General features: G+C 49.2%; 1 protein-coding gene across 4 annotated transcripts in view; it reads right to left on the bottom strand.

Moving 5' to 3' along the window:
- Window positions 1-7,154: 7,154 nt before the first annotated feature.
- LOC133343024 (RNA-binding protein 47-like) overlaps window positions 7,155-13,400 on the bottom strand; it is a 50,702-nt gene continuing 44,456 nt past the window's right edge. For all 4 annotated transcript variants that reach the window (XM_061552457.1, XM_061552458.1, XM_061552456.1 and 1 more), the window contains one exon: window positions 7,155-13,251. In XM_061552457.1, coding sequence (XP_061408441.1) covers window positions 12,736-13,251 — 516 coding nt within the window. In that variant the 3' untranslated portion in view covers window positions 7,155-12,735. The remainder of the gene's footprint in view (window positions 13,252-13,400) is intronic.

Raw genomic sequence — 13,400 nt, 5'->3', positions numbered from 1 at the left:
GTATTTTTTTTATAATTAGAGACGTATTGGGCAATGGGCCTTTTTCATAACACATAGAGAGCCCAGAGGTAGAGAGTGGATACATTTTAATACCAGTGCACACTACATGTGAGTGATTTCTAAACAGCAAGAGGCTCCATTGTCACGATAGAATCGGTCTTCCTATTACTTGCATGTCACGTGACATCACCAATCTGCGCCCATAACGCACGCGGCCTTAGTCTAGGCCGCTGACTCACAATTGTGGCCGTATTATTTCATACGGTAGCGACTAACCCGCAGCCACAACTTGATTTTAATTTTAAAAAATTAACTTACGTTTCATCATGTGACTGTGCTTTGGGTGGAAGATTTGTGCCAGAAAAGGCGCCACATGTTAACCAACAATAAATTAACTTCACTTGACAAGAGAACAATGAGACAACTGTAGAAAGGGTTTAATCATTATTTGGAATCATCAGCACAGGATAACCATCATCACCCACTGCTGCTGTTGTGTACTTCGGGGACTTGATGTGGACAAGACCTCCCTGATATCTGTGGGGGACATTTTGGCCCTGCCCTAGAGTGACAACCAATCTCAATGTTTACAGTGAATTGAGAAACAGAAAAGTGATAGCAGGTTTGAAACACGTCAGGGGTAATAATACAGTATACACAAGAGGTAATTTATAGACAGCAAAACGCCGAACACGTCCAAGGGACACTGGGGGAATGGAAGGGTTGGAGTTAGAGGCAGTGTTGCCCGATGGATGAAGATCTGTATGATGTACATAAGTCAACGTTTTGATCGAAGGTAGGTCTAGTGTTGCTTACTTCGTTTTAACACCTAACATATAACACGTAACGTACGCAATTTAGAGAGATCGTATTGACCGTTAAGAAAAGTACGTGGGCTTCGGGATTAGCCAGGGGACTGAACAGATTAGGTAGGAGCAATACACAATGGCCAGCCGCATTATAGCCCTAACCGGAACCCTTAACTAACTCGCCAACTGACTAATAGTACTAGCATGCTCAGTGATCCTTCATATTCCTTGAGTCCAGACCACCTCAGGTGGCATCGCCTCAGTGTATCCAATTTCTGTGATAATTTGAAATGAGTGGGTTATCAAGGAATTCACTCGCCTGTGTATATAAATCGGGTTTGCTATCTTAGGTGGTGCCAATTCTGCTCTGGCCGAGGTACTATAACCTTTTAATCTTGTTCCAGCTCTAGCTTCCTCTTAAAAATCCTACATTATTCACCATGTTACCTACATCATTGACCATGAGATGAACACAACAGCAAAACTTTGTTTTTGCCTGAAGCTGACGACAGCCATCTTACCCAACCAGGAAAGAAACTGGAGGATGATTTTGACAATTCGTTGCTAAACTATAATTCTCGTCCCCATTTGCAGTTTTTGTTAGCTTGTCCAATTTTGGTGTCCACCGTGTCCATCGTGAGGCCTCACTGTGTGCCTGACCCCACGCAAAGGAGTCGCCTTGACCTTTGACTAGGGCCGCCATTTGGATGGGCGGTGTGCGTCGTGTCTCTCCGGACTGTCGCGGTCCAAAGTCCCCATCCACTCCGCCTCTCCTCTTGGCATTCCGGGCATCCAACCCTTTCAGCCCCTCTGCCCCCGTTCTGTGATTTCATGTTCGTGTTGACACGTTGGGCCCCTGCCTGCGTTGGTGAATTGGCAAAAACCCGAAAACCCGTACAAGTAATAAATGAAATCGCACACGCACGCAAATACGCCCACCGAAGCCCTCTCGAAAACAATAATTCACCCTCGCATGGCACTGCGTGGCCAGACGCTCCTTGTTAACTCATTAACTCTCAATAAGCAAAGCCTGCTCTTCAGGCCACAGTGCTGCTGCTGTGGCTAAGCGCTGGCCCCACACCCAATGTATACATTTCCAGACAAACGAGCGTTAGCACACACGCACTGTTGGTCAATGTCCGTAATATAAGACGTGGCTCTTCGCTGCCCTCAATTGCTCTGCGTCCCCTTCCACGGCCTCGGTGCCTATTTTTTGTTGTTGGGTTTGCGGTCCCAAATAATTATGGTGACTCGCACGTGAATGGGCTGGCTGCAACTTTTTAGGAAATGGTGGTGGTGTAATGGTTAGACAATATGTACTATGAATCCGTTTATTTCTGAGCTATTTTGCCGGCCATGTCTAACACCCAGCGGCGAATGATATCCATGTAGATTATTTCCCCAACCCCTTCCATTCAACCCGCAATGACCAGCGAAGCGAAATTTGGGGTCATACAACTAAAATTTACTTTCCCGCGACCTACACGGCGTAAGGGGGGGGCCTTTAACCAGCAGAGCATTGACAAAGGGCTGAACATTGTAACGTACAAAAGTGGCTACACTTTGAATATCTGTTGATCGGTAAGCAATTAAAGAAGTAAAGAATTGGAGGGGGTCGCTGTTCGTGCACTAGAATCTGAGCCCCTGCATATGCAGAAGATAATGTGCGTTAAAGCTCGCTGAACTTTACCAACAAGGTGGGACAATGAGCCGAATCTCACGTGATTGTCAACGAGAGGCATGTCTACAGACAAAAAATCACTAAGTTCCTGAACTCGGCCAAATCCCAGTCAAACATGCCGTGTTGGAACAGCGATAGGCCAATGATTTGCCAACGTTAGTAGTCTGTTGTTGTACAACTTGACCCGACATCTGCGAGACTACCTTGCCCCCACTAATGCCGTCTTCTTGGATAAGGGAACGGGACAATCTACGCGAGCGAGTGAACCACGTCACGCGTGTAACATGCTGGGCCAAACCCCTACGCGGTACTGACTTGGGCGAAGGGCGATATCGCAGCTCAACGAGTGCGCGGAGATCCGGCCAAGGATATTTCACAACGAGGGTGCAAGCTGTTAGACAACGCGTGGGCGAAACGCGCTCCCAAAGTCCACGGGGCTATGTTTAGCCTCACATATTCGCCAGCGGTAATGTCTCGTACGTGCATTTTTATTTATTTCATTATGTTCTTTTCGTAACGTGGCCAGAACTTGCCCGGAAGGGAAACTTTTAAGCAAATTCAATTGCGTAACGGTAGAGTGTGTGTGTTTTTTTTAAAGGTGTGTTTTTTTAAAGGTGTGTTCGCAAACATGATAGAAGCAAAGTACACAATATAAATGTATCAGGTTCCCGACATGTACCAGATGGAACCGGCTTACTTACAGCAGCATGACTTCATCACCGTCAATTGTGTCACTTCACTGCTGGACGATGGCCTTCCGCAATCCACTGCCATTTCTCACAGTAGTTCCATACCGGATAGTCATACTCCCACCGACCAGCTGTACAATAGGCAATACGATCATTTACATTCTTTTAATAAGAATTCTAATGGGAAAGAAGAGAGAGGCGAGTCTGAGTGTAAAGAAAAAAAGGATTTGAAGGAGGAGTGCTGTATGGATTATTACCCTACGGCTCGGCAAGCCGGGCTCTCGGCAAATTTGGGGAAAATTCGTTGGCATTTGGACAAAGGTGTCTTGAAACCGGTTGCTCGGAATTTCAATGCAGAGGTCCAGGAAGAGAACAAGGCAGGTAAATGTTGCCGCCATGACGAAGCGAAAACATTGTTCTGGGTGGAACATGCGTACAGGATGGAGGAAGACCAGTAGCTTGAGACATGTATTGAAATGGTCTCAGTGAGTCATGGCCACGAAGGCGAAACAGTGGGACACTGTTAGGCGTAGATATTGGAGGTTTCGTGTCTCCTGTGTGGCAGGTTCATGCTGCCAGCTATGGCTGCAAAGTTTGGTCGTACATGTTATATATGTCGTTTATTGTTACATTTAAATCACAGTTCTTATGATTACCGTTGTTACATTGTTTTTATAGCGTTCTTTTGGTGATTTCGAAAACATGGGTAATCTAAATTGTATTATTGTTGTTATTGATTGACTTGCATCACACTGGGATTTTTGCACACATCGGTTTTTTTCTTGGAAGATTTGCTGGTTGATCCAGGATGTTTCTGTTGCGCGTCGTCACTTTAAGATGTTCTCCGTTCATATTTTGTTTGTTGCGGTTGCACCCGACTTAAGAGCCGCATGGCTCACAGGGCTAAACCAAATAAATGAAACTTGAAAACTTGAAACTTGAGGTTTTGGATCTGGAAGGAGGTTAACGTTGGCTATATGTGACATCAACGGCCTTGGCCATTGTGACATCACAATCTCGAGTAGCCAATGAGCCGACGGTGCAAAATCCAGATTATTATTCTGAGGGCCCCGTGCCTGTATGGAGAACAAACGCTGTTGACGTCTCACGAAGTAATAGTTATTTTACCGACCTCAGGAGGATAATGTGCCGAGTCGAACTCCACCCGGGGATTCTAAGTCGCCCACTTGGGGCCGAGCACGAGAGTGGCCCCTTTATCGAAACATTTTGTGTGGATGGCCTTTAAGTGGGCACAAGATGGTCGTTGTCACGGGAACGCCACACCTTCGCGCGACGCTTCATGAGCTCCGCACGGGCGTACCATTAATACCCTCGTAAACTGTGTGCACGAGAAAGGCTTAGTCTCCAGAACTTGTCACAGAAAACCCACCAATGAGTTTTAGATTAGAAAAAAAAAATACCGAAGCTAGATTTGCATGTGGGTGGGAGTGGCAGCGTAGTGGTTAACGTAACCCGAAATTTGATGTTGATTCCTTATTCCTGCTAACGTCAGTGACGAGCGATATCTGACCCAATCCTTGGCAGCCACCAATGTAAGCTGCCTCCTTCTCACCTCATCCCCATAACAAGCCCACACTACACTCACCATCCTTGTGAAGTCATTTTTTGACACATCCCATAAGCCACACGGGCCTTCTGGGAGTGTGATGTTCAGCAGCATTGGTTTAACACAAACTCGAGACCGAATTCGACATTCAGTCTCATCCCATGCCGCTGAACAATCCACTAGCAGAAGGCCACGTGGCGCTTCGTATGGTGTAGGAAAGAAGGACACGTGTTACGTGGAGAGATGAAGTTGGGAAGGGGGTGCAGAGGCAACTGATTTATCTCGTTAATGTATGGTGAAAACAAACCCTGCGTTTATAACTAAGTGCGGAGAGACATTCACCCAACAGTGGCTTGACAAAGGGCTGTCAGCTTGTATTACTTATTAGATGTGTGTGTACTATTCACCAGAGGTGGGACAAAGTCATTGTTATGCAAGTCCAAGTCGAGTCTCAAGTCATCAAATTCATGACTCGAGTCTGACTCGAGTCCAAGTCACATGACTCGAGTCCACACCTCAGAGGTGGGACAAAGTCATTGTTATGCAAGTCCAAGTCGAGTCTCAAGTCATCAAATTCATGACTCGAGTCTGACTCGAGTCCAAGTCACATGACTCGAGTCCACACCTCTGCTATTCACACTGTAGTATGGAGTGCAGTCATAAACTGGCAACGTAAGAGAGCAATAACATCGGCCTACGTGTACTTGTTACATCGCGACATGGACCTGTGCTTTGTCAACCCACTGTCAAAACCGTTGAAAAAAAATCCCTTTGTACACTCAAAGCACTGCATACGCATACCTGCGAATTCAAATTATGGAACGACGCATCTGAAATGCACAACAGTATATTTACATGTGTGTATATACCGAGAGAAAATATCGAAGACTGATCGGGATCAACGAGGATTTCAACAACAAAAAGAGGTTAACAATAGCAGGATGGAGTAGTTTTGGGAAACTGAATTTGACAATGAAAAGCAACATGACACTTTGCCTCGAGTAGAACGTTTTCAGTCCGTGTCTTTTCCCCGCACCTCTGATTAGCGCGGTTGGCTACGTACGGTGCGAAAGAAGAGTTTTTTGGGTTAGATCTCGTAAATATAAATGTGTTGTGAAACCCGCCACCACCCGACACGGCTAATTAGTAAGGTTTGTCACGTAAACAAAACATGCCAATTGACGTGACAAACCTTACTCATTGGATGTGCAGGGTGGCGGCGGGTTTAACGACACCTTCATAGTTATGCGATCTAACCCAAACTCCTCTCCTATGGATAATATTGGTCGCGAAAGCCTACGCGCTAAACGAAGTTCAACATACATACGCACATGCAGTGTGCATATTTCGAGAAACGATGTGTGGATACAACACAAGGACACTGACTCATAAAATGTACAAAAGCTGAAAAGTCCACAGGTGTGCCACTGAGAAACAGAAAGAGGAACGAATGCCAATGAGAGACGTCAACATCTTGACTGTGAAGGGGAGCGAGTGAGCTTGGGTGGAGCACGTCACTCGACGGGAGACCGGTAACAATGTCACTCGAAGGCAAGAGGCCCTCCGCTGCGAAGATGGAGCGATAACGATGGAGCGATAAGATCAGTTCACGCGCAGGAGTGCGTAATTGATCGTGGCGTGCAAGCTCGCGAAGGATGACATCAGTGTGGGGAAGCCTTCATCCAGTGAATAGGCCGTGGCTGATGGTGACGATGATGACACACACACACGCGCGTTACACGAGGTTCTTTTTGCGCACGTGTTTATCAATGCACGTGTACCGTATACATATAGGGGTCATTTGTGAACACTAAACGCTAATCGCAGCGTGTATCTGCAGGTGCTTTGTTTTATTTTTCTGCCCAAGGGCACCTGGACCCGGCGCTCGGCTCGGGGCCAGGCGAGGTGATTGGGCACGGAGACCTGTGGAGGACACGCATTCCAACGCGGGCCAAATTCCCACTCGAGTGCCTCTTTGTTAATGAAACCCGCGACAATACTTGCTGTGCGTGCAGCCCCCAGCGAAGAGGCTGCCTCGGCTGCATCTTCTCCAGTGCGAGATCATCGTCGGCCGTGGTTTATCCGCTGCCGGATGAAAATGCCCCCCCCCCCCAAGCCACCGCTGCGGCCAACCTCCCACGATCCGGTCATGTGATGATTATAATCATCAGCCTATAACGATATGAATGCACGCGCAGTTTTTTTAAATAATACTAACTCACGGATGCTGCCATGGTTGTAATGGTTAATACACTGGACGTGCAATTTAGATGGCCCCCATACGTCTATAGTCTAAGCTTACGGGTTTGCATCATGTTCTCATACCACACATTGGAAGATTGTGCGTTGGATTTGTGCGCGGGTGTGTTTTTGATACACTTGCACAAATTAAATGCCACACAATGCGATCATTCCATAGACATTGTGATGTCGCAAACTGCTTTATTCCAAACGGACACACGAGAACACACACCTTTAAAAATGTGGCATTTTAACGTAACCTTCTTATAACCGTATGTTTTACAAGTTAGGAGTCCTAACGGTGAAACACGTAACGATTACAACAGAAATAAAATACAATAGAGTTCAAAAACAATTCTTTCTTTTATATTAAGATGTTCGGTATGTAAGCAATATAGAACATAAGGATATGCTGCTTTCAAGTTGTACATACAAGCAAACTTCACTAAACAAAGCAAACGACACAGCGATGCTGAAACTGAACATCAATAAACTCTTGAAATAAAATAAAGATGGAACAATAACATAACAAAGGTAAACTAGCGTCTGGTAATGTTCTACGCTGTACTAGGCTACTAAAAAAAACTGAGCAGAATGTAAGAAAGATAAAACGAGAGGACTTATTTTTTTTAAAATGTTTTTGTTGTTTACAATTTTTTTTAGTTTAAACATTATTCAAAAGTGAGAAAACGTTGTTTTTAACGCACGCCATAAGTTAAATCGCATCTGTTGTGGCAAACAAGGCCGCGGTGCCAACGCGCGTATCTTTTTGTTCCCAAGCAGAGCCCTAAAACACAACGATCATACTTCCCCACTTGTCCTGCTCACCCAAGCCGCCCCTGCGGTACTTCCACAAAACATTTGTGTGTTTGTGTGTTTCCTAAACTCGCGCAAAAAAAGGCAACATCTCGCCTCGATGGACAACAACTTTTACGGGTAGATTAAAAAATAAACATTTCACGTGTTCTCTCTCTTGTTGTCTCGATTAAAACTACGTGTAATATACGTCGTAAACGTGAGAGCTGCAGGGAAGTTCCACGCGCGTAAAACGTTGGCGTCTTTGTGTTTCTGAACGAGCACACGTCCAACATGACGTATGAACGGTGAGATCTGCGTACATTATTCCTTTACCCTTGGAAGGAACTGGGGTTTGTAGGGGCTAAGATGTGTCCTGATGGGGTGAGCCCGAGAAAGACAGCTCGGCCTTCTCAGCAATAATAAGAGTGTGGTAAAGGCGTAGCGCTGCAATTCCTCGCTGGTGCCAATTGCTGACCGAACGGGATCTCCACTGGAGGGATCTCTAGAAAGCACCTCCCGAGGATATATTTTGGCCTACTCTTCTACGCTGGCCAGGGGTTCAACATCTCTTTACCCCAAACGCACGCGAACCGCCGACCCCAGTAGTGTGGACTTGCCGCAAACAAGCCCTCAAGAGAGTTCCCCGGCAAGCTGGGCAAGTCAAGTCGCTGACACCGCCGGCCGATTCACAGCGAACGGACGTTCTACCACCAACATCGCGACAATTATTGCTCGCACGATTACTCACAAGTGTCCCTTACTTTGGTTACAGCACGAACGCAGCAGGCACAGCCCTTCGCTTTGGCGTGGGTTACATATACATACAGTACATAGTGTGTGTGCGTGCGTGTGCGTGCGCGTGCGTGCGCAACAGCCCCAGCACAGATGCCGCCGAGCTGTGGAGCTCCTGCAGGGGTGGGGGGGGGGGGAGTCTGTGCGTCCGTCGCACGCGCGACATTCACAGCTGGTCTTCAGACACTGTGTGTGTCTCTGTGTGTGTCTCTGTGTGCGTCTCTGTGTGTGTCTCTAGTGTCTCTGTGTGTGTGTATAGTGGGGAGCGAGAGTGTAGCGGTTAGCGCACCTCGCAATGAACCCGGCGATCCAGGTTCGATTGCCGCTCACGGCCAACGCCAGTGACGATTATCTGAACCGGTCCTGGGCCTCCCCCCCCTAGGTCGACTCAGCCTCAAATGAGTACCTGGTGCGACGTGTAAACATCGCCACTGGGGAGACAAAGGCGGTCGGGCGTGGTGCTGGCCACCCACCCCCTCGTGTACCGTTCCGGCCTTCATAGGTGCTCGCTAACAGCACTTGCCCCCACAGTCTATTAAGGCCACACGGGGAATATTTGTTTGTGTGTGTGGCACAAGGTTTTTTTTTATCTCCCGACAAGGCACCTCTCGTATTCTCTCTCCCTCCCCAAGACCCTTGCAGAGGGAGCAAACCACATCGCACAGGGAGCAAACCACATCGCACAGAGAGCAAACCACATCGCACAGAGAGCAAACCACATCGCACAGGGAGCAAACCACGTCGCACAGAGAGCAAACCACATCGCACAGGGAGCAAACCACATCGCACAGGGAGCAAACCACATCGCACAGGGAGCAAACCACATCGCACAGGGAGCAAACCACATCGCACAGGGAGCAAACCACATCGCACAGAGAGCAAACCACATCGCACAGGGAGCAAACCACATCGCACAGGGAGCAAACCACATCGCACAGGGAGCAAACCACATCGCACAGAGAGCAAACCACATCGCACAGGGAGCAAACCACATCGCACAGAGAGCAAACCACATCGCACAGGGAGCAAACCACATCGCACAGGGAGCAAACCACATCGCACAGGGAGCAAACCACATCGCACAGGGAGCAAACCACATCGCACAGGGAGCAAACCACATCGCACAGGGAGCAAACCACATCGCACAGGGAGCAAACCACATCGCACAGGGAGCAAACCACATCGCACAGCGTGACGGTGGTGCAGATCGCAGCCACCGTTTCAAAAACAGCGGTAGCCGCGGGTTCCCTGTGCGCGCACGTTCTTGTTCCCCTTGTGGGCGTGGGAATTTTTGTATTTGCCGATTGCACCGAACGCACTGGCGGGTGGCAGCCCGGGCAAGGCGGCTCCTCCCGCCCAGGTGCCCGCGGGCGCGCACATTCACAGCTTTTGGCAACGCGTTTCCGCACCTTCGCGGGCGTAGAACGAGGTGAACGTAGCGATAGTTCGCATCTTACGTCGATTCCCACCCAGTGCCGGATTATCCTAGAAGCAAAAGTGGCCACATATGTAGTAGCTACGGGCCCCGCACTTTCAAGGGCCCCGCGCTAAATGCTTTCAAGCTATCAATTCCGGTTCAGTGATTCTGCACTTGCTCTATTACTATAGTACTATACCGCCTTCATCTTTTATGAACGACTGGGTGTTTAAGGTTAGCGATTTGTCGTATTATCTGGCTGTATAGCAAATAAAAACAATACAATTACTTTACTATGCAAGTAAAAAATGTGTGTTTTAATATTATATATATTTTTAAGGCCCCTTTATAACATCATATGCTACAGGCCCCGCACTAGCTTCATCCGGCACTGCTCCCACCCACCGCGAATCATCTGTCGAGGTTTTTTTTCCCCATTGTGGCTTCACATCACTCCGCAGGGCACGCGACACCCCGCCCAGCGCGTAAAGGCACGGTTGTGGCTTACACAATGCGTGCCAGGCGCAGTGATCCCAGCCCCACCACCCTCCCAGCCCCACCACCCTCCCAGCCCCACCAGCTCACCCCGGCGTAAGTCACTGAGCGGCCACCGGTGTGACAATGACGACGGTTGCACGGAAACATTTTTAGGTGAGGGGTTAAAGAGGTAGGGGGAACTAAACATTACAAAAAAACACACTCACGAGCCCCTTAAAAGCTACCAACAGAAAATGAATGAAACTTCAAACAAAATTGTGTGCAAAAAAAGAAAGCTAACTCTAACGTTATTTGTGCTCGGCTGTGCATTACTAATGGAAGGAGGGGGGTGAGGGTGTGTGCGGGGTTTGGTGAGGTAAGTGCATGCTATTAAATATAGAGCTAAGCAGGGATGGGGTGGGGGGCGTCACAAACACAACGGCGACTAGGAGGACGAGGAATAACAATAATAATAATAACAATAATAACACTCGCTCGCTCGCTCGAGTGGTGGACATAGGAGATGGATCATTCGTCGTTCTCCCCGCTCGAACTCTCGCGAGATTTAAACAAAAATGTTATAGATAAAACGACGCCGGAGGTTGGTACATTTTGTTTGTTTGTTTTTACACACACACACATATATAAAGCGTTTACAAAAGTATCTACTTTGTAGATGCGCTGCAACTTTAAATGGTTCTGCAATATGCCCTCTCTCCTTCACTGGCTCCCCGACTCTCTTCCACGTGCACGAGTTTAAAGTGTTTCTTTTCACGTCACTATAACTCGACCCCTTGCCCTTCTTTACATATATTAATTTTATCTCTCTCTCTCTTCCGTATAGTAGTTACACGCCCCAAGGGGGCAGACAAGCTCGCCGACTGTCCTCCTGCTTCTGAGTCTGAAGGCTTCCTCCTCAGGGCACTCCGTGACTCCACGTACAGTCCTCGACGTCGTCGTCAGTGAGACAAAGCACAGTTTGTACGTCGGCACGCCCCCCCCCCCCAAATAAAATAAATGGAAGAACCTGAATTTCTGGAAGAAGAGGAAATGATCAAACTCTGCTTTTTTCCGCTTTCGTCCATAAACGCCGCAGCCCACTGCACTACAGTGGCGCTTGAACATTTCCTACAAAGATTCACGCACAGACTCGGAACAAACGTGCAGACAACGAGATATTGTTTGGTTTAAACAACAACAACAACAACCCTCTCGTGCCGTGGCTACCGTTAAAATGCACACAGGAGACCCCCCCCCCCACTCCCGATATGGGGACGGCGAGCGCGATGATGCACCGAGATGGTGAGGGGGGGGGTGGTGGAGGGGGGGGGGGTCCTGAGACAAGGGGTTGGGGAAAGGGGGGCTGCTGATGTTCACGTCGCCCCTGAGAAAGATCCTCAACGATGCTCGCCATTCCCGGTCGTCACCGATCGCAAGAGTCCGTCGCGACAAATTTGAGAAGTCTCTCGCCCGATTTCTACTGCTTTAGCCGGAGCCCAAATCTTCTTCGTCACTCGAGAGACAAAGCTCGTCACTCGAGACAAGGGAAAACAACAACAAAAACAACTTCACAAATACCCCCCGATTTCCTTAATCTCTAATACTGCATGACTACAGTAGTAATAAAACCCTATGAAGTTTTGTTCTTGCAGCACAAAAATTATGTTTTGGGTGGCCCACGTTGCAGCGGTGTTTCCTCCTCTCGGTGGCGAGTTCCTGCGCGCACGTCAGAGGGTTGGCGCCCCCCCGAGCCGGCGCGGACCCCCCCCACTTGCCTCCCCGTGCCGATCGGCTCCGGCGCGGTGTCGAGGAAGCCGCCTGTGCGAGTGTGCGGCCAGGTTGGGGAGGCTCGGCCGACGCGGCTTCCGTTCTCGGCGAATGTGGGCCCCCCCCCCCGGACGCGCCGCGGAAGCGGCAATCAAGTTTGGAATGGTCTTGTCAAAAAAATATGTATATATGCAAATGCTGCTTGGTGGTTCGGTCGCTACACGCGTGTGTCTGTTTGAGCTGTGCGAGTGTGGGAATGCCGTCGTGTCTGTGTGTGTCTTGCGCGCACGTGCCAGGGTTACCACCTGCACTGGTTTATCCCAGGTTGCCTCTTCGTTGAAATCGCCGTTTTGGAAAAAATGATTAGAGTCTTTCTCTCGACATCACAAGTCCCGACTTTTCATCAGATGCGCAATAGCACACCACCACTCAAGCGACTGCAATCCCTCTTCGAGATATTCTCATTCTTCTTCCCTTGAAGATGCTTTGGGTGTTTTCTAGCTCAAGAGGTGGAAACCCTCATGCTTGCGCGTGTATTCATGTGCAACCGTGGTGCACGCATTCGTATGTTCGCCATGCGTACGCACGGCGCGTATGTTGGTACGCGCGCACGTGCTAACACGCACGGTCCGGTGAGATATGGTCAGAGTGTGGGTGCATGTGTGTGTGCGCGTGGGTGCGCGTGTGTGCGTATCTGCTGGAATCTGCCCATTGGCTGTACTGGGGGCGGATGTGTTGACGCTGCAGGGATTGCACTTTGCTCTACGCTGGCTCAGAGCTGCTGGTACACCTCCTGTCCATGCATGGGGATGGCCTGAGCCATGTGGTATCCAGCGTACGCCCCGTACGGCACCGCCATCGTCCCCTTGGGCATCCCCGCCATGCTCTGCATGCCAGCCGGGACCAGCGGTCATCGGCATGTAGCCCGTGGCCGTCGCGTAGTAGCCGCCAGCCGCCGTGGCCACAGGGGTCACCCCGGGGGTCAAGGTGTAGAGCGGTCCCAGCGGGCGTCCCTGTGGGGAAACGTGACGTGAACATCAAAGTCAGCGTCTAATTGAAGCCAAGCCGGTGCAGCGCCGTCGCGGTGCAGGTGGCTTTCCTGCTGGCCGTTTGCCGAGCCAAGCTGGAACCAAACCGCGATGCGCTTTGACCTCGCAAGATG

The sequence above is a fragment of the Lethenteron reissneri genome, chromosome 16, assembly GCF_015708825.2.
Source record: "Lethenteron reissneri isolate LAM-NWPU_2019-01 chromosome 16, ASM1570882v1, whole genome shotgun sequence".
NCBI lineage: Eukaryota > Metazoa > Chordata > Hyperoartia > Petromyzontiformes > Petromyzontidae > Lethenteron > Lethenteron reissneri.
Note: the sequence above shows the minus strand (reverse complement) of the source record. Positions and strands in the feature narration are given on the sequence as shown.